The 19,612-nt window shown below is 42.3% G+C and overlaps 2 protein-coding genes across 8 annotated transcripts in view; one reads left to right on the top strand and one right to left on the bottom strand.

Moving 5' to 3' along the window:
- The window catches only part of RB1 (RB transcriptional corepressor 1), a 146,893-nt gene extending 143,265 nt beyond the window's left edge, over window positions 1-3,628 (top strand). Inside the window, exon 28 of the mRNA XM_060129348.1 lies at window positions 3,288-3,628. The gene's annotated coding sequence lies outside the window, so the exon portion shown is untranslated. The remainder of the gene's footprint in view (window positions 1-3,287) is intronic.
- RCBTB2 (RCC1 and BTB domain containing protein 2) overlaps window positions 1-19,612 on the bottom strand; it is a 37,306-nt gene that overhangs the window by 5,777 nt on the left and 11,917 nt on the right. For 5 of the 7 annotated variants that reach the window (XM_060129352.1, XM_060129355.1, XM_060129354.1 and 2 more), the window contains 11 exons: window positions 19,356-19,406; window positions 14,841-14,996; window positions 14,465-14,615; window positions 12,071-12,237; window positions 11,133-11,291; window positions 10,908-11,015; window positions 9,709-9,851; window positions 6,864-6,926; window positions 5,198-5,388; window positions 4,556-4,682; window positions 3,443-3,582 (listed from right to left, as the gene is read on the bottom strand). In XM_060129352.1, the coding sequence (XP_059985335.1) occupies window positions 3,443-3,582; window positions 4,556-4,682; window positions 5,198-5,388; window positions 6,864-6,926; window positions 9,709-9,851; window positions 10,908-11,015; window positions 11,133-11,291; window positions 12,071-12,237; window positions 14,465-14,615; window positions 14,841-14,996; window positions 19,356-19,406 (1,456 nt within the window). The remainder of the gene's footprint in view (window positions 1-3,442; window positions 3,583-4,555; window positions 4,683-5,197; window positions 5,389-6,863; window positions 6,927-9,708; window positions 9,852-10,907; window positions 11,016-11,132; window positions 11,292-12,070; window positions 12,238-14,464; window positions 14,616-14,840; window positions 14,997-19,355; window positions 19,407-19,612) is intronic. The other 2 variants (XM_060129358.1, XM_060129357.1) reach the window with 2 other exon arrangements.

Raw genomic sequence — 19,612 nt, 5'->3', positions numbered from 1 at the left:
ATGGTTAAGTTAATTTTAATCCACCCCAAGGGATACTATGAAGCACTCCAATAAAGAATGGTTGGCCAGGGCTTCCCTGGTGGCGCAGTGGTTGAGAGTCCGCCTGCCGATGCAGGGGACACGGGTTCGTGCCCGGGTCTGGGAAGATCCCACATGCCACGGAGCGGCTGGGCCCGTGAGCCATGGCTGCTGAGACTACACGTCTGGAGCCTGTGCTCCCCAACGGGAGAGGCCACCAGTGAGAGGCCCGTGTACCGCAAAAAAAAAAAAAAAAAAGAATGGTTGGTCAGTTTGCATTTGAAAGGCCCTTGTCAGGGGCTTCAGTTATGGCTACCTAAATCTTCATTAGAGGACGTGTTAATTAGCATAAAGAATGCTACAAACACTTCGTCACTGGTGAAATGAGTGGCACTCAGGTTATGTGGCTTGGATAGAGATACTGTGAGGGTGCTTTTGGCCCCTCAAAAGGGTTTGGGGTTCAAGCACCATGGGCTCAGCAGTCCTACTGCACCCTTGGAGTGGTACATTCGCTGGGTCTAATTCAGTCCTGGTTGCCACCTGATCCAAAGGCTAGCTGAATCCTGATTCTAGAATATTGTCACGTTTACTTCACATAAAGGTTACTTTACAATAACCTTTCACGGAAGGTACTTCATAGAGGGCCCAAAGGACAGAGAGCCAGGATTTCATCAACCTTACAACATGAACTGTTTTTATATCTGCTAATAAGTTTTGTACATGTGGTAGAATTTGGTAGAAATTTCTACTAAGTTTGGTAGAAACTTGCTTTCACTATAACATGACAAATATTATCAAAATTATAGAAGAAAGGCCTACGGCCCTCTGAAATCTTTTGAAATCCTGAGAGTCGTGAATGGCCCGATTGTTTCTGGTCAGTTCTCAACAACTCCCAAATTCACATCAACAGCCCCACACACTCCGAGCCATCAGACTCCCATATGCGTGTACTCACAGGTACTGCCCTGAGCCTCCACTCCAGGGGGCCCAGCTCTGCACCCGTTCTAGGCACCCCCCTCTCCACAGGCTGGCCAAGGAGCCAAGTGCCCACTCCTAGATCACACTTTGTGCTCCTGGGACCCTGGGGTTCCCTGAATAATCAGCCCTGAAGCCACATATGTTGGTATTTCCTCCCCTCCAGACCATGTGCAGGCCCCCAGCGCCCAGGGGTGGCCGGGGGGGTGGACTGGAGCACGGACATGCAGGCTGGATGCCCACACACCCCTGGGATGCAGGATGTAACCGGTGGTGGGTAAAGAAAGAGGGCAGGTCCTGAGCTGGAGGCCAGAGGCCTGTCCTTCCTGTGCCACTGTGTCCCAGCACAGAACTCCACGAGTCCTACAACTCTAAATTCCAGCTGAAACTCCTACCTGGCCTTTCAGATCTTGATAAGGTATATTTTTCAAGGTATGAGGATTGAACATATTTTATCTGAAGCTTTTTAGCTTGACATATAACTTTAAATTTTTAGACAAATGGTGCATAGGCCTCCATTTAGACTCTTACCCAGGGCCCTGCAAATGTTAGGGGCGGGCCCATAAAAAAAAACCTGCCACGCAGACATCTGAAAAGCAGCTCAAACTCCTTTGATTTTTCAAACTCAAGAGCAAAACCTGGTGCTCTCCACACTCAAGCCAAATACCTCAGAGCAATCATCCTTCTCTCTTTTGCCCTCAAAACCCACATCCCATCCACCAACAAATCCTGTCAGCTCCCTATTTAAGATATATTCAGAATCGGATCTCTTTCAACACCTCCACTGCTAGACCACCCTAACCCAGGGCACCACCATCTTAAGCCTCAACCATTACAGTTACTGATCTTTTAAAAACAAATCCTCTCACCCCGGGAGTATAAGCTGCTGGTGCCTCTCCCTTCATATATGCAGAAACCCATTCTCCCTTTCTTCCAAAATCACAGACTACGTGGCTGAGCCATGACCATCTAGAAATAACCACCTCCCCCAACTTCCTGTGCAGCTGAGTTAAGGCCTTGGTTATCTCTGGTCCATGGTTTAAAAGAAGTGGGACTTCCTTAACCAACACTGGGATTTGCCCTTTGTCCCTTGTCACTGTCCCTTCCTCCATCCTGCTGCCTCTAATGCACATGTGCTCTTGGACATGAGTGCAGGGGCCACATGTAAGGATGCCTTGCACTGTATCCCTGTGTGACAAAGAGAAGCTGTCTTGTTTAAGCCACTTCCTTTTTTCATTTTACTCCTAAAGCAAATCCTAAATAACACAACCCTCGTGCTCAAAACCTTCCAAGGCTGTCCATCACGCCAAGAATAAAACTCGAGCCCTTCACAGTGGCCTCCAAGGTTGTACCTGGTCTTGCCCAGATCCAGCTGCCTGGCCTCAATTCCTCCGACTGCCGGTCTCATTCTCTCCCTCCAAACCACTCGGGCCTTCCCCCTCCCCACTCTTCCTCCTCCCCTCCCCCTCCCCCCTCCTCCATGTGCTACCTGTGTTCTTGTCTCAGACCCTTGCACCTGCTATCTCCCTTGTTTAGAACACTCTTCACCTGGGCGTTTGCATGCTTCCCCCAGCTCTCTGCTCAGCACACGTCCTCACAGAGGCCTTCCCTGACCTCCCAACTGACTGCTTTTATTTCTTTGTTTAGGGCTGGCCTCCCTCCTCCCAGCAGCAGCTCCACAGGAGCAGGGCGTCGGTCTGTCTCATTCATAGATGCAGAGGGGAGCACAGCACATAGTGGGCCCCAGGCGCTCAGGTAGTGTGGGAGAAAGGAAGGAAAACTATAAAACTTAAGAAATCAGACTTTTGTTTACCTGAGGAAAATTAAATGCTGATCTGGTAAAAAGTGTTATTGGATTTATACATGTAAAATGAATATTTAATTGAAAGATTTGAGAGCTGAACTCTTTCTTCAGTTCCTTACAGAAGTAACTCCTTAATTCTTCTGTCCCATGGGCCAACAACATAGCTGACAGCTGTAAACTGAAATTTAGTATGTTTTCACCTTGTGCCCGCTGGACGCCCTGTGCTGCTTTCCTGCCGTCAGTAACCCTGAGGTGCAGTGATGCACCAGATCACAGTGGGCCGTCCCGAAGGGACAGTCACAGTTACGGAGACCAGCAGGGCTGTCTGTTACATGCATTTTATCATTTTTATAATGTAAATATCTTGAAGGCAGCAGCTGTGTGGGAGCTAAAAAGTCGTGTACAGTATCTAGTAATTCAGGAAGAATGGCACCTGTCCCACAGTGCTGATGGTTTCATAATTCATCCATATCTCATTTTATCCATCCAGTCAACCTTTGTGTGAAGTGGGAACAAGGGAAAAGCATTTGGGTTCAACACACAAAAGGAGAACTGCTTCTGTGATTACCCTCACAGCCACTTCCTTTTAGGCTCTACACGAAGCACCTTTCTGCCAATCTCTTGGTCAAGTCTGGTGGCAATTACCTACAGCCTCCTCGGGGGACAGGCTGATGCTGTCTGTGTACAGGTACTCCAGGAAGGCTCGGTAAACAGGATATGAAAATTCACTCATTTCTACAATATCATCCTCACTGTCTTCCAACGAAGAGCGAAAGTGCTCACACCTGAAGGAAGAAAGAAGCATATCAGGTCCTGGCTTCTGCGCAAGAGCCCATGACCTTCCTGAGGAGTGTGTGCTCGTGGCAGTTAAAGAGGAAACAACTAACACGGAGAAAGGAAAAACACAGCACCACGCAACTTTGTATCCTTGCCTGGGCCCCTCGCTTCCCCTGCCGGCCGGAAGTCCGCAGTCGTTTATTCGACGAGGCTACAAATGCTAACCTGCTGCGGGGCGGCTGCCTCTGCGGCCACGAACTCCCAGGGGCCCTCCCACACCACGTCCACGGAGCAGCACTTATAGAAATCAGGTAGGTTTATTTTCATAAACTCTGAGTAATTTTGTTTCTTCTCCTCCTGTTATGAGTTGAATTGTATCCCCAAAATTCATAGGCTGGAGTCCTAACCGCACTATAACAGTACTTGGAGAAAGGACCTTTACAGAGGTAATCAAGTTAAAAGGAGGTCATTAGGGTGGACCCTAATCCAATCTGACTGGTATCCTTACAAAAGGGGGGATTTGGACACAGGGAGAATGCCGTGTGAAGACTGGAGTTAGGTTGCCACAAGCCAAGGGCTGCCAAAGACTACCAGCAAACCACCAGAAGCTGGGACAGAGGCATGCAACAGATTCTTCTTCAGAGCTCTCAGAAAGAACTCATTCTATGAACAACCCTGATCTTGAATTTCTAGCCTCCAGAACCATGTATACATATAGCTGATTCACTTTGTTGTACAGCAGAAACTAACACACCATTGTAAAGCAATTATACTCCAATAAAGATATATATTAAAAAAAAGAAAACAGAGAATACAGAAGAAATGCCACGTATAATGTGTTTACCCCACTGCACGGCACGCTCATAAGAGCAAAAAGAGCCTTACCTTTTTTCAGAATCACAGACGTGCCTAACATAGTTCCTTGGAACTAGAAAACAACAAACGTATTTATTTCAATTCTTGGAATAAATGATTCCTTACCTAATTTTGAGAAGGACTTTATGCGCATAAATGTACTTTCCATCCACCAGAAATCTCAGGTCTGCGGTGCTGGGATTGTCAAATTCTCTCTTCAGGGACTCAGCCACGGTGAGGTGGCCGTCAGGTTCTGGGGGGCAGGGGGCGACACCAGCGCTTTCTAAGGAGGATGCAGGCCCAGCACGGCTCTGCTGACACGAAAACACCAGTTCCCCAAATAACTGCCCCACTGAGCTATGTGCTGTTTTCCTAAATACAGATTCCCGCTGCTGCAATCATTAAGGATAAGAACCTCAGACACATCTGCTTATAAATCTGGCAAAACAACTACAGTCCCAAACCACCACACTAAATAAATTTTTTGAAAGTCTGAGTAAATATACCAGCTAAAAATAAAAGCTATAGTTTCCCAATCCCATCAGAAAGCAATCCAAAGGACTTTTAATTTAGTATGAGATACTGATTTCTAATACTTTTGAGAAAAATGAATCGATCCAATGAGTTCCCTTTCACAGGAGCTCATTAGAGGGAAATAAATTGCCTGATACTGCACTGAACAAAGTCCTCACTATCAAAAAATGAAAACACCAGAAGTTCTCGTTCTAGCTTTCAGGCCACCACCCCGATGGACAGCAATCAGCTCACCCACGGACAGGAGGCGCCAGGTGACGGCGGGCATGGCGAAGCAGGCGAACACGTCGTCGGTGGAGGAGAAGTGGGTGAGGTGAGGCAGGGTCACCGACTGGCCCCGGCACTGGCCCCACATGTACACGTGCCCTCCCTGCGTCTTGGCTGCAGACGTGTGGGTAGAGTGGCAGGCCGCAATCTCTGTAATTCTAGGTCCACAAACACACACCAAGTAAACACGGTAAACAGGAGAAGAAACAAGGTGACTTTTTCTTCCCTTAGGTCTAACTGAGTAAAAACAAAAACAAGACTTAAGACACCTAAGCGTCTCAACTGTCAGGCACCCAACAGTTATTTATATGTAAGCTATGCCTCAGTGGCACTTATGGAAGGTCTGCTTGTTACCACTTCTAGCCAGTAGGCCCAGAAAAATATGTACCATCCTGTTCTGAAATTCAAGTATTAATACAATCCAAGAGAGCAGAGACCAAAAACAAAGACGAAAAAAAAAAGTGATTTAATTGTTTTCTTAAAACATTACTTACTAAAGCAGATCAGAAAGATTTGGGCCATCTCAACCCAGGGTCAATAAATATTTTCATCAAAACTTTACCAATTTTAGGGTTAAATGAAGCCTGCTGTGGGTCACCCCAACTCACACTGCAAACAGTAAGTGCAGTGGTTCTGACTCACCGGACTATATCATCCGGAACCCAAGAGAGCAGTTTTCTGGGATCAACCACATGTTAGACCCTATTTCAGTAAGTTCACGATTGACAGGCAGGTAGTTCTCAGAACACTTCCTAGTGGAAACCACTGTTTTGTTGAGTTGAAAATAATTATTTTCTCTCAGACTAAGCCACCATACAGAATTAAAGAAAATAAACTATTTCCCCAAGTGAAGTACCATCTTGATTCTGTCTCGGGCAATGGTACCAGCATCCTCACTGACTTAGGCTCAGAACTTCAGGGTCATCTTTTACTTCTCCCTCCTCATGTATCTCTTTCTTCAGAACATCCGCTTGACGAATAACAGCAATTCTTTCTTTGTAGCGCCTCCCATTTGCCACACCCTCATCAAGCACCCATACCCGGACCAACACAACTCTTCGGTCTCCCTGCCTCCGACCTAAATCGCACAATGCTGGCAGGTTAATGATCCTCTTGAAACACCATTCTCATCACTACATTCAAACCTTCGTTGACTTCCCATAAGACAAAAATCCAGACACATGACCTTAAGGCATTCCCTAATTTGCCTTCCATCTATGTCCAGCGTTCTCTCAAATCACCTTTGCCCACACACTCTCTGTTCCAATCAACAGATGTACTCACTGCCCCTCAATGTCATTATGCACAAAGTCCTTGGTCAGGAATGTTCTTTCACACTTTGGGAGACCACTTACAATGACAGCCTCTCTTTTCCCTGATAACGTTCCATGAAAAATGTAACTGATTGGAACACAATTGTGTCCTTCTATGCTAAACTACTCAACATCAGGAAATCAAAATAACTTCATTCCCACATTCACTTCTGAAATGTTTACCATTAGCCTCCGGGAGAGGGGAACAGCCTTTGCCATTCATTAGAGGAGGTGGGACACTGCTTCCACAGCACAGGGGTTAAGGACGCAGAAAAGCTGGGAAAGCTGGCCCTCCCTGAGATTGGCCTTGGGGCATTTACCTGGAGCAGCCAGTGCCATGCGGGAAGTCAGGGGTGGGGCTGAGGCTTGGCTGACTGCAGCAGCTGCTAGAGCAACCAAGAATGGAGAAGGTTTAGAGGGAAGCTTCAGGTCTCAGCTTGGGACTCGACCATCAGCCAAGGCGCCCTGCCTTTGCCTGAGGTCATCTGTCCTTACATCTGATTCACACCAAGAAGCAAATGTGGAAGTTCAGATTTTCCAGTCATACATGCAACAGACAATGACTATAAACTGAGCTAACATTTACTGTCAGGATGTCTGGCATATTTCACACTTTATTTTGTAGCCATTCTTAATGGAAAAAATTACTATATGTTCATAATAAATAGGTTTGGTGTCACCTCAACGGAATGATCTGCAACAATGGCACAGCTTAATGTCTGAGAAGCACTAGACATGAAACAGCAGAGAGTGAGACAGAATGCAAAACAGAAAACGAGGAAAGAAAAAAGGTAATTTGTGAGGGAGGAGAATAATGGAGAAGAAATCATGATTATAAGAAGACCAGAGCACTGTTTCCCAATCCTGGTTCTGTACGAGGCCAACACATAATAATGACCTCAAGAAGTCACAAAATACACAAAAATTCAAGGCAAAGTTAGTTTTAGATCAATCTAACTTAAGCTGTGTTTTTAGGGAACTTTAAAGACATGCTGGTAAATCAAAGTACTAAAAATTCAGAAAGACTGGGAATGACTGGGTTAGAGAAGAGAATCATTTTAATTATTAAAATCACTTCTATGTGAACATAAACAGTGTTAGCATTCCTCACCATAAATAGACTTAATCAGGTTTTTCTTGGGTTGCTGTTTGAGCAAATAATTCCACGTAGACAAATTTCCCCTTTCTGCTTCTGTGAACACGTAACCAAGACCTGACGACCCACCCCGCCCCAAGTTCAATGCTGTTCGTTCTGATTAGCCAAGCCTCCCCGTGATGGGCCCCAAGAGTCAGGAGTTCCCGAGAGATAAGTCATAACATATCTGCAAAGTTTCAGTCACTGAAAAGGGCGGGTAGGTGCCGAACAAGTCCCAGCAAACCCATAGGTTCCTCCCTTGCAATATTTGTGCGATGGGGAGCCTGCAAGCTCAGCAACCACCACCTGAAATTCAAGCACGGAAAACTGAGAAAAGCGGGAGCATCTCATTCAAAACACGCACCCCTGACATCCGTAGCCAAAATCGTGTTTACGTGGACAAGACCAAGTGTGCAAGTATTTAGCTATTTCTACTTTTTTTTACATATATAATTCAAAGAAATGTTTTGAAGTTTTTGAAAAAGACAGAAAGCAATTGATAACTCTCCAGTGCCACGTGCCCTGACACTCACATAACTTCCGGGCCCTGCTTCTCTGCCTCTTTTGCTCTTTCCCACTGAGCCGCCCTACAGTCTGTCTGTCCCAGTGTGACCACAGTCAGAAGACCTGGCACTCACTCTGGGGCTGTCAGGACCAGCGGCGCAAGGTGGGGCGCGTCGCTGGTGGGCAGACGGCAGCGGACTGTGAGTCCAGATAGAGGAGTTCAGTTTATTTTAAATGTGGCAGCACGAGAAAAATGGTAAAGCGCCATACAGACAGTCCGTTTTTATACCCATGTTACCTCTGATCCTTTAACACTTCTTCGCTATTTTGTCTAAATACCAGAAGTCCCCACTGACTGGATTTGCTAGCTGGAGGCATTTCTGTGATTATTCAAAGCCTCAAGACTGTCTCTTCTCTTTTTACTGAGCGGCTCTGAACCACCTTTAAGAGAAACGAAAGTAACATGGCTGCTTGCATCTCCTGTGTGCCTGCCAGCTCGTGACCTTCATTACCTTTCCTCTTCCCCAATTCTTAAGGAGTCTAGGGTCTTACTGTAAGATATGGGGGAAAAAAAGGTTCTTTAACCAATTTAACATAGGTTAAATAAAAGCAGCCAGGTTCACAATACTCAAATGAAAACCAAGGGAGCTGAAAATGACCATTTGGTTCTTCATTTTCATTGCTAATATTCCAGTAGAAACATATAAAAGAACCTCTACAAATGCAAAATAATTTATCCATATATTTACTTAAAATCAGATATAGTAAAAATTAGTATGTGAAATAAAAATGAAAACAGCAATATTAACTTCCACAATGATTTCAACCCTGGCCTAATAGAACAGATAATAAAATGTTCTTGTTCTGTGCTCCTGTGTCAAGCAATGAAGAGTGAAAAGGCAGAGTGATATAGCCATGTTTGAGAAATTTCAAGAGACCTTCAAAAATAGTAGGATAATCTGGGGGAAAACTCTGGATATGCTACTCACTTAATACAACCTTGCAAACAGTGCACACAACTCAGTTTTAATTTTTTAACCATTTTGCTCTGCTTCACAGTGATAGCCTGGGAGTTGAAGTAATGAAACAGCCCTATTCTTTTCAACTGGCAAATTTTATAAGTAGCGGCCCCCATCTGAGATACTTTCATCTTCCTAAACCATAGAAGATAGACCTCCAACGTTATCAACTTCTTCTTAAGAATGTGAAATAGAAAACAATGAGAATGGGGGGGAAAAGGTCTTTTTTGAGCAAGAATAATGCGGAAAAGCTGTTGGAGGTTTAGTCATTGTAGTTTGTGTAAAGTAGCTATTGGAGGTATAGATGAAATACGGGTATGTGAAAACAAAATATTTAACATCAATCAACTTGCCCCAAAATTCTAAAGCCAATTTTAAAAAGGAATGAATGGTCTTGTTCAAGAATATTCTAATACTAGCAGTCAATTGCCCATAATTCTATACAATGCCTAAGTTTAGTTTAATCACGAAAGAACACTGAACTTATTTTGAAAATGCACATATTACCTGTCCTTTTCCACAACAACAGGAGTAGGGTAGGACTGGTTACTTTTATTGCCAGTGCCCAACTGGCCGTAAGAATTTGCGCCCCAAGCATACACTTGACCTTCATCTGTTAATACTAACGTGTGTGCATAGCCACAGGCAACCTGGAAAGAGAAAAACCAAATCCACTCAGGCCTGAAAACAGAAAGAAACATGTTTCACAAGATAGGTTAAGATTCAAAAACTGAAAAAAAAAAAAGGGAAGAGGCAGTCTGCCAGAGAGGCAGGCATTAGGTTAACCAACATCCCTCCAGATCTAGCTTAGGCCCCGTGTGTGGTGAAAACTGCAGTGAGAGCAACATGAGTCCTTCAGTGACAAAGAGTCCAGTTTATTCACCTTTAATACGGCATTCATTATGCTCACAGAGATCAAGGGGTGTGAAGTGAATAAGAAATAGACACTTCTATTTTTTAAGAATTATTTTCTCCTTTTATTATAAAAGTAAAAGATGTTCAATGTGAAAAAAATATAGGAAAGTGTAATTATGAAAGTCATCTCAAGATCAGGATTTTTTTCTATTTATATATAGAGATATACACTGATAGCTTTTTAAAAAAGTGATCATATCTGTATAAGTAGTCCTGTATCTTTCTTTTTATTTAACATTGCATATAGCATTATTTCCCTACCATTAAAAATCCTTTGTAAGCATCATCTCTGTTAATATAAATTTAGTCTTGATATTAATTTATTTAACCATTAACTTACTGTTTGATTAGGTAAATTGTGCTGCTATTATTTGTTATCAATTTTTTTCTTTCTTTTTTTTTCTTTTCTTTTTTGCTATATCTTTACTACACCTTCTGCAAGTCACTTTCTCTTTGGTTCCTTAGGATAATGCCCTAAATTTAAGTAGAATTACAGATCAAAGGGTATGAATATTTTTAAGGCTCTTGATACATACTGCCAAAGTTTCCTTGGAAAAGATGATAAAAATTTACATCCCAACAGCTATGTATGAGAGTGCACTGGAAATATAAATTTTCTGATAAACATCTACAACTAAATTCAGGAAAAGAGCTTTAACCTTTACTTCAGTCAAGATAGCCAAGCAGCTTACCTTATCATCCTGCTAAGACAACTGAGTTTTTAAGTACATTGGTATCCTTGCCCCTGTAGCCTTAAAAACAGGCAGCATGTGAAGCAACAGTGGACATACCCGCTGGACACGAATGCCTTGCAGAGCTGCTACCCTACAGGGGGTTGGCTGGTTGCCGCTGCTGCCGAGTCCCAGCTGCCCGTTTCCATTGTAACCCCAGACATAGACCTGAGAGAAGATGAGAGACTCAATGCCCACAAAAGATGAAAAGAAGCATTCCATGTCAGTATGACACTGAGAAGGTCGACAGGCTTTTTTAAGCGACACAGAAAATAACTTTCTTACCTCCCCAGTGTTCACCACTGCCATCGAGCACATCTGTCCACAGGCTATGTTCACAACTACTTTATTCTGTAAGCAGCCAGTGACTCTTCGAGGGATTGGCTGATTAGCTGTTGATCCAGACCCTACCTGCCCGGAGTTATTATAACCCCAGGCAAATACCTATTTGAAAGAAGAGATCAATAAATGAAACACACTACTATATAAAGTGTCTCAATTGGCACTTACGGTGCCTCATCTTTGCCCTCAAAGTGCTTGATAACCATAAATGCTCACAACACTGGCAGGGAAGTTTCCATAGAATGCATTCTTACAAAATGTATTACTTTATTTTTTTTTTTAAGATTTTTTTGATGTGGACCATTTTTAAAGTCTTCATTGAATTTGTTACAATACTGCTTCTGTTCTATGTTTTGGTTTTTTGGCCACGAGGCACGTGGGATCTTAGCTCCCTGACCAGGGATCAAACCCGCACCCGCTGCATTGGAAGGCAAAGTCTTAACCACTGGACCGCCCAGGAAGTCCCAAAGCATATTACTTTATAAAATTTGGTTACTGGCATTACCTACACAAACAGCAATGATTATAATCAAATATCATATAATCCTTACAAAAACATCTACTTTGCTTCAGCCATATTTTCCAGCATTTTGGGATTTTTCTTTTTGCAAATAATCCCCTTGAGTATAGCAACATAGAAGTAACAATACATCCTTTTAAATTTTGCAGTTATAGAAATCCTTACTATATACAAGCACACTTCATGATATAAACACCATGACTATGAACTGCTAACAAGAGTAAGACTGAATTTGAGGTAGGTGGTTATTTTAATCAAATGATCATATTTCCAGGACTGCTATAGGAATCTATATAATGTACTGAAATTAAAATCTTATTGAAATCTTATGATCAGTGGGATTTATGCTGACTATTCTCACCTCTCCATCAGATGTTAGCACCAAAGAATGGTAAGACCCACAGGCCACTTCAATGACTTGTTTGTTTGACAAATTAGTAGAGATATGACAGGGCACTAGACCATGATTAGTTGTCCCATTGCCCAGCTGACTGTAACCATTGTGACCCCAGGTAAAGACTTCTCCTTCTGAAAATAAAAAGAAACATAACCAACTTTCAAAACATCTATTCTTATATGAAAATATATATATTACACACTTCCACAAATGGAAACTAAAACTTCATATGCAAAAGCTAATCAACTTCCCTATTCCACAAAGCTCATTTTATAAAAGAATACATTTGGAAAGTTTAACTACATTCTACCTCAAAGCAACAAGATGAAATTTAAATGGATTCAGTTATAATAGCTAGAAGATAGGTTTTTAATAAACAACAGAGAAAAGGCTGCTAAGAGTAAGAGAAAAAAAAACAGATTGAAATTAGACAGACTGTAAGGTCATTTAACTTCTCTGAACCTTAATTTCCTTATCTATAAAATGATCTCCAAGTTAATTTTTTGAATCTTTGTTATATTACTTATTGTGCAGTATAATACATATTCAGAAAAGTTCTTAAACTGTATATACACAGTTTTATAAATAATTGCAAAGTACACATCCATGTACTACCACTCAGGTCAAGAAATACAATCTTATGATCACCCCAAAAGCCCCCCACATATACATCCTGGATAACAGGATTTAGTCTTTCTTGGTTTTGAACTTAACATAAATGGAATAATACAGTATATACGCCTTTCATCTGTATTTTTCTACCCTATTGTCTCTTTGTGCGACATTCCAGATAATTTCTTCTGATCTACCTTCCAGTTTATTAATTTTCTCTTGCTGTGTTCAAACTGCTGCAAAACTTGTCCACTGATTTTTTCATTTTGATAATTATATTGTTTATTTGGTTCTCTTTCAAGTCTTCTATGACCTCTTCAGGTATCTTCAAGCTCATTTTTTATTTTTTCAAACATAATAAGTACAGCCATCTTATAAGTGGTATCTGGTAATTCTAATATCTGATATTTAGTAGTTGTTTTTTGCTGTCTTTTTTGCAGGTTCTTATTCAGGGTGCCTTGTTTCCTTGTACCTGCTTATCTTTGACTATGTGCTACTAATTGCCATTGAAAAATGATTTTTCGATGGCATTATATTCCTTCAGGCCTAGAATGAAGGTACTTTCGTCTAGAAAGAATTTGCATTAACTTCTCTCATGTTCTTAAGGCACTTTAAAGGTACCTCTTTGATAAATCCAAGGCCTGAGATTTCTTGGACCATCCAATCTAAAGTGAATTGGAATACAAATCCATGGATACAACACCTCAGGGAGAGGTTTTCTTTCTTTTTTTCTCCTTGCTTTGCTCAGAGCCAAGGAATTCTTCTATTGAGTCCCTTCGAGATGAAAGAACTGACTCATCCTTGCCCTGAGAGTGTAGCCCTTTGTGGTCCCAGCCTAACATGTGAGGTCTTTGACTTGTGACCCCTTCACCTCATAAGTACATCAGACCACAACACTCTTTAAGTGCATAGGCAGATGGCTTTAAGGCAAAATTAGCTTCAAGGTCCCCTCTAACTTCTTAGTTCATACTTTCTCTTAAATATATTTGGTCTAATAATTCCTTTCTGCCTTATCAGTATTTTGATGCTTTTAGAAAATTAAAAAAGTATATTTTATATAGAATTTGTATTTGTTTTCAGTGCAGAAATGGTCTGAATAATCCAGCCTGCTACTACTGGCAACCAAAAATCCCTAAAACTTATTTTTAAAATGTGAAATAAATATACAAGAGTATTTATAAAATTTATTTTCCATTTAAAGAACACTAATAAAATGAATACCCAGCTTGAGGGAAACTCTAAGGTATGTTTTAATTATGTTGTCTTATAAGACTGAATGCATGAAATAGCCATGAGAATATTTAATTCTTTATACTATTAATACCAACTAGAGCCATCAGTCACTGTTTAAAGTCAGGATCACAGAACGCTAACAGTTAGAGGGGATCTTCGAATCTAGCTTTCATCGCTCTTCTCATAGATCAAGAATCTCAAGTTCAAAAAGTCCTGAGTGAGTTCAGCATTCTAATGCAAAATAATTACACATATCAACAAAAGGAGTTCACTGGGCTTATCGCATTGTCATTCTTACACCCAAAGTGCCAATAACTGCTAGATTCCGTCTGCTACATTATCTTACTTTGATATTGATACTGATATTTCATATTGTCCAAAGCACAGTCAAGTTCCCAGGGCAGAGGCAGAAAGCCAATCAAAAAGTATGTTCTCAGTGTAAGGAGTGGTCCTAGTCTTGTTCCTCAACAAAGAAAGCTATGGCTAAAATTCCACCCTGTGTTCCTAGGTTACCTGCTGTTGCAAGGACAACATGTGGACCACTCCCATAGCTGAGGCAGGCAATTTTTTTGCCACTTAAAGAATCCAGTCTCCGAGGTTCAATGGTGCTCTGGACATCACCTAATCCCAAACAGCCACAGCAGTTTGTGCCAAGCACAAAAATCTGTGGGAAAAACCAGAGTTAGTTCAAGCAGTTCTATTTCTGACAAACCTGTACATTCAAACAGGCACAATTCCCCTAGGGAAACTGCTTCATTATTTAATAAATAAGAATCTACTCTCCGTGCATTTTTTTTTACCTTAATTCCTTCCTTAACTCCTTAGTTCCCCCAAGATCTTCAATTCAGCAAATCCATTACTGAAAATGTAATTTTTTCTTCAACATTACCTCATCATTTACTGTAGTATATAAAACTTCATTGCCAGCACTGCCAAAGACACAGGCCTGACGAACTAACTGCAGTTCTTCCTCAGAACAAAGGGAGAAAATTGGCCACTTTCCCACATCTAACATCTTCAAAGATGACAGAGTAGCCTGTACTGGCTGAAAAAGAATTAAAAAAATAAGTAAATAAAATAAATCTATATATATATTGACTAATAATAAAAAATACATTTTCTTTGCCCCCTTCATTTCTGTAGAAGAGTTAGCATTGGTTTGAGGAGGAACAAACCCTATCTATATTGGGAACTGCCTTTACAAGCCTGATTGCTTCAGGACCCTCTCACTGCAACCAAGAGCCAGAGGTCCTGGATGGAATCAGATCTCACCTATTAATTTTCCTCAAGGACACAGGAATCACACAAGGCTGAACTCTGGGGAGGTGAATGTCTGGCAAGCACTTTCAGTGTCGGTTATATCTTAAATGTAGCTCTGGAAACTAAGCTGCTTATGAAAGCAGGAAAAAAGGGAGAAGACTGCTGTTTCATCTGCTGCCCAAGTCTTAGCAAAACAAGTCCTTGGGAAAGAACAATGCCAAAGGTGACACCAAGGAAAAAGTCCAGAAGGTTTCAGTTCATGGGTCAGTTCTGACCATTCAGTTTGAGCAACTGGTGGGTTCCCTCATCCCCCCACTCAGGTTTGGGGATTGGTAGGACGAAAACACCCAGAAAGGACATGTATTCGTTTGCTACAACTGCTGAAACAAAGTACCACAAATTGAGTGGCTTAAACAACAGAACTTTATCTTCTCACAGTTCTGGAGGCTAGAAGTTCAGAGTCAAGGTATCAGCTGGTCTGGTTCCTCCTAAGGGTTGTAAGGGGAAGATCTGTCAGGTCTCTCCCCTCGGCTTGCAGACGGCCCAATTCTCCCTGTGTCTCTCACATCATCTTCCCCCACATGCGTCTGTCTCTGTGTCTCAATTTCCCCTTTTTTATAACGATACCAGTCATGCTGGATTAGGTCACCCTCATGACCTCATCTTAACTAGACAATCTGCATCTGCAGTGACCCCATTTCCAAAAAAGGTCACCTTCAAAAATAATGGGGTATCTCGGTCAATTTGCTAAACCAAAACACCATAGACTGGGTGGATTATAAACAAGAAAAATTTATTTTTTATAGTTCTGGAGGCTGGGAAGTCCGAGCTCAAGGCGCCAGCATGATCATGTTCTGATGAAGGTGCCCTTCCTGGTTCAGAGCCAGAGTCTTCTCACTGTGTCCTCTCACTGTGTCCTCTCGTGCTGGAAAGGGCTAGGGATCTCTCTGGAGCCCCTTTTATAAAGCACTAATCCCATTCATGAGGTTTCTCCCCTCAGGACTTAAACAATTCTTGAAGGCCCCACCTTCTAATACCAATACCATCACGTTTGGGGGTTAGGATTTCAACATATGAATTTGGGGGGGATACAATCAAACCCACAACAGGATGCATTAAGATCATGAGCATTTGCACTCCCATAAGAGCATTCAATGTGGACATGATAAAGCTGTTTTTATTTATTTATTTATGGCTGCATTGGGTCTCCGTTGCTGTGCACAGCGAGCGGGGGCTACTATTCGTTGCAGTGCATGGGCTTCTTATTGCATTGGCTTTTCTTGTTGCGGAGCATGGGCTCTAGGCGTGTGGGCTTCAGTAGTTGTGGCACACAGGCTCCGTAGTTGTAGCTCACGGGCTCTAGAGTGCAGGCTCATTAGTTGTGGCGCACGGGCTTAGTTGCTCTGCAGCATGTGGGATCTTCCCGGCCCAAGGATGGAACCTGTGTCCCCCTGCATTGGCAGGCAGATTGTTAACCACTGCATCACCAGGCAAGTCCCTGGTGTTTAAAACAGATAAAGCTGTTTTAAAGAGAGCTTTTACTTATTTGCTACACTGGAAACATTTTTACTTACATACTTTTCAACTTCCAAAAATTTTTAAGATTATAATAAGATGCATAAATAGCCAACATGCCTATCAAATGCCACGTCTAGCCATTTCTCTCAATAATCACCAAACTCTAGCTTAATTTAAAGGAGCAAAGGATTTTCTAAGCCCTATCTTTCCCACCAGATATTAAATCAGTCTTACCAGATATATGTCTAGTAGAGAGCAGATCAGACTAGCTACTTGTTTTAGAAAGGATATTTGTGCTTTTCACCTTAGGAGTCAGGGGAAAAAATTATTTATTTATCCAGTCATTCATTCATTCATTTATAGGACTTGGCTCACAAGATTATGGAGGCTCAGAAGTCCTATGTTTGCATTTATAAACTGGAGACCTAGGAAAGCTGGTGGAATAATTCAATCCGAATCCAAAGGCCCGAAAACCAGAGGAGACAATGATGTAAATCCCAGTCTGAGGGCAGAGGATGAAATGAGACGTCCCAGGTAAATCAGCGAAGCAGGAAAAAAGGGATGAATTCTTCCTTCCTCTGCCTTTTGTTCCAACCAGGTTCTCAACAGATTGGATGATGCCCACCCACACCAGGAAGAGCCCACCCATTTACTGAGTCCACCAGTTCCAGTGCTATTCTCATCTGGAAGCACCCTCACAGACACACCCAGAGACGATGTTTAACCTGGGCACTGGGGGCCCACTCAAGCTGACATGTAAAGTTAACTATGTGAAGACACACAGTGAAGATGGAGGCAGAGACTGGAGTGATGCAGCTATATGTGCCGGAACACCAAGGGTGCCGGGAGCCCCCAGAAGCTGCAGGCTTCTTCCCTCAAGGCTTCAGAGAGCGTGGCCCTGCGGACACCTTGATTTCAGACTTCTGGCCTCCAGAACTGTCAGAGAGTAGATTTCTGTTGTTTTAAACCACCTGGTTTGTGGTACTTCATCAGGGCAGAAACTAATACTAAGAAACTAACACAGAGGGGAAGCAGTTTGTCACTGCTAACAGCATCACCCTCCGTGAGTGGCATAGCCTGAACCAGCGGAAGCTCCCCTAATGCCAAATCGGGCCACTTCCCCCCATGACACCACCAAACTGTAAGACCCTGCCTGGAGAATGACGTCTTCTATTATCTTTTGGGCAGCACCTAAGGCCACTGTGGGGCTAATGACAGAATCTTGTTCTGTTACCTTTTAGTCTAAGCTTCTACTTTAAATTACCCACCTCCTTATATTATGAAGGAATCTTACTTTCTGTGAGGTGTTCATTTTAATATTTTTTTTCTGATTTAAGTCTATAATTTTCAGAAAGAACAACGTTTGGGATGTGGCATCAAATATTTCATGTAGACGTGCTAACGTGCTAGTTAAAAGAGTTCTTAACGTAGTATTTCTAATCTTCACAAGTGCAGGACATACACATTGCTATCCTCATTTTACATATGAGGAACCTGAGGGCCAGAGAGACTGAGAAATATTCCAAGATCACCAGCTTCTCAGTGGGTAAGCCAGATTTCTTTCCACAAATCATCTGTTGCTAAGTAAAAAGTTCACATAAAAAGTGATAACTCCTGGGCTTCCCTGGTGGCGCAGTGGTTGAGAGTCCGCCTGCCGATGCAGGGGACCTGGGTTCGTGCCCTGGTCCAGGAGGATCCCACATGCCGTGGAGCGGCTGGGCCCGTGAGCCATGGCCGCGGAGCCTGTGCTCCGCAACAGGAGAGGCCACAACAGTGAGAGGCCCGCGTACCGCAAAAAAAAAAAAAAAAAAAGTGGTAACTCCTGGCAGGCCTAGTGTTTGCTTGCATTTGTAGGGCTTTGGCTGTTGTGCTCATGAAGTCCTTAATGAACAGGGCAGTAATGCCCACTGTGGGTTGTCTTCCTTCATGGAGCTCACAATTTAATAGAAAACAAATAATTCCAATATAACCTAAATACAACAGGTGTGAATACATTGCTTTTTAAATCTCTGCCAGAAGGCTGGCTACTGGAGGTTAGTCATCAAAAATTCATGTTTCTAAGTCTGTGGGGAAACTTCTTCATAGGGAACCAATGACTTCATTTATAAAATGCGCATGTTTATACTTTTTTGAAGTAAATATTTAATATCAGTCTCCAGGAATTGAGTATCTTCTCTCACAGAAGAAAAATACATTCTTCTGTCTGGCATAATCTTGAGCATATATAGTTATACACATTGTACATACTGTATACATATGTACATATATAGCATATATGTATACTCTGTATACATATATACATCGTATATAGTAAGAGTGTACGTAATATAAGGACGCACACACTTTAGGAGCCTCAGTCACACTACAGCCAGCCTGCACGATAGCAGGCATCTCCGCAGAAAGCACCCAACTACCTCTGCGCCCAGCTATTAAGTAAGGGACTGGCTGAGCAGAAGCCAAGAGTGGGCAATAAAAAAACTGTAGGGGAAAAAAAGCACTACCAGGGAGCAAGAGCTCGGCAATATACGTCATCAAGGTCGTGTCCCAGGAATCTGCATCCTAGCTTGGAGCCTCCATCCTGCACCTGTCACCAGCGTAGGTGAGAATTAACCCCAGGCCAGCTTACCTTCACTGCTTTGCTCACATCCAAGCCACCTCTCTCATCTTTCACTGGCATCTGTTTGGGAAATGCAAAGCAGTAAAATTTTTTAATATTAGCTCAAGGAAAACATAATTAAGGAAATACATCTCCATAAAGTTAGAGACCAAAATGCATTTTATCGTTGCTTTGAGTGTGTGCTCCCTGTATTAACTCTGCTTCTCCATCCATATGAAGAACCAGGTGGATTATGATACTTCATTTAACTATGGACAACTATTAAG

This window comes from Lagenorhynchus albirostris, chromosome 18, assembly GCF_949774975.1.
Source record: "Lagenorhynchus albirostris chromosome 18, mLagAlb1.1, whole genome shotgun sequence".
NCBI lineage: Eukaryota > Metazoa > Chordata > Mammalia > Artiodactyla > Delphinidae > Lagenorhynchus > Lagenorhynchus albirostris.
The sequence above is the reverse complement of the archived record's forward strand: the minus strand, read 5'-3'. Positions and strand labels throughout refer to the sequence as shown.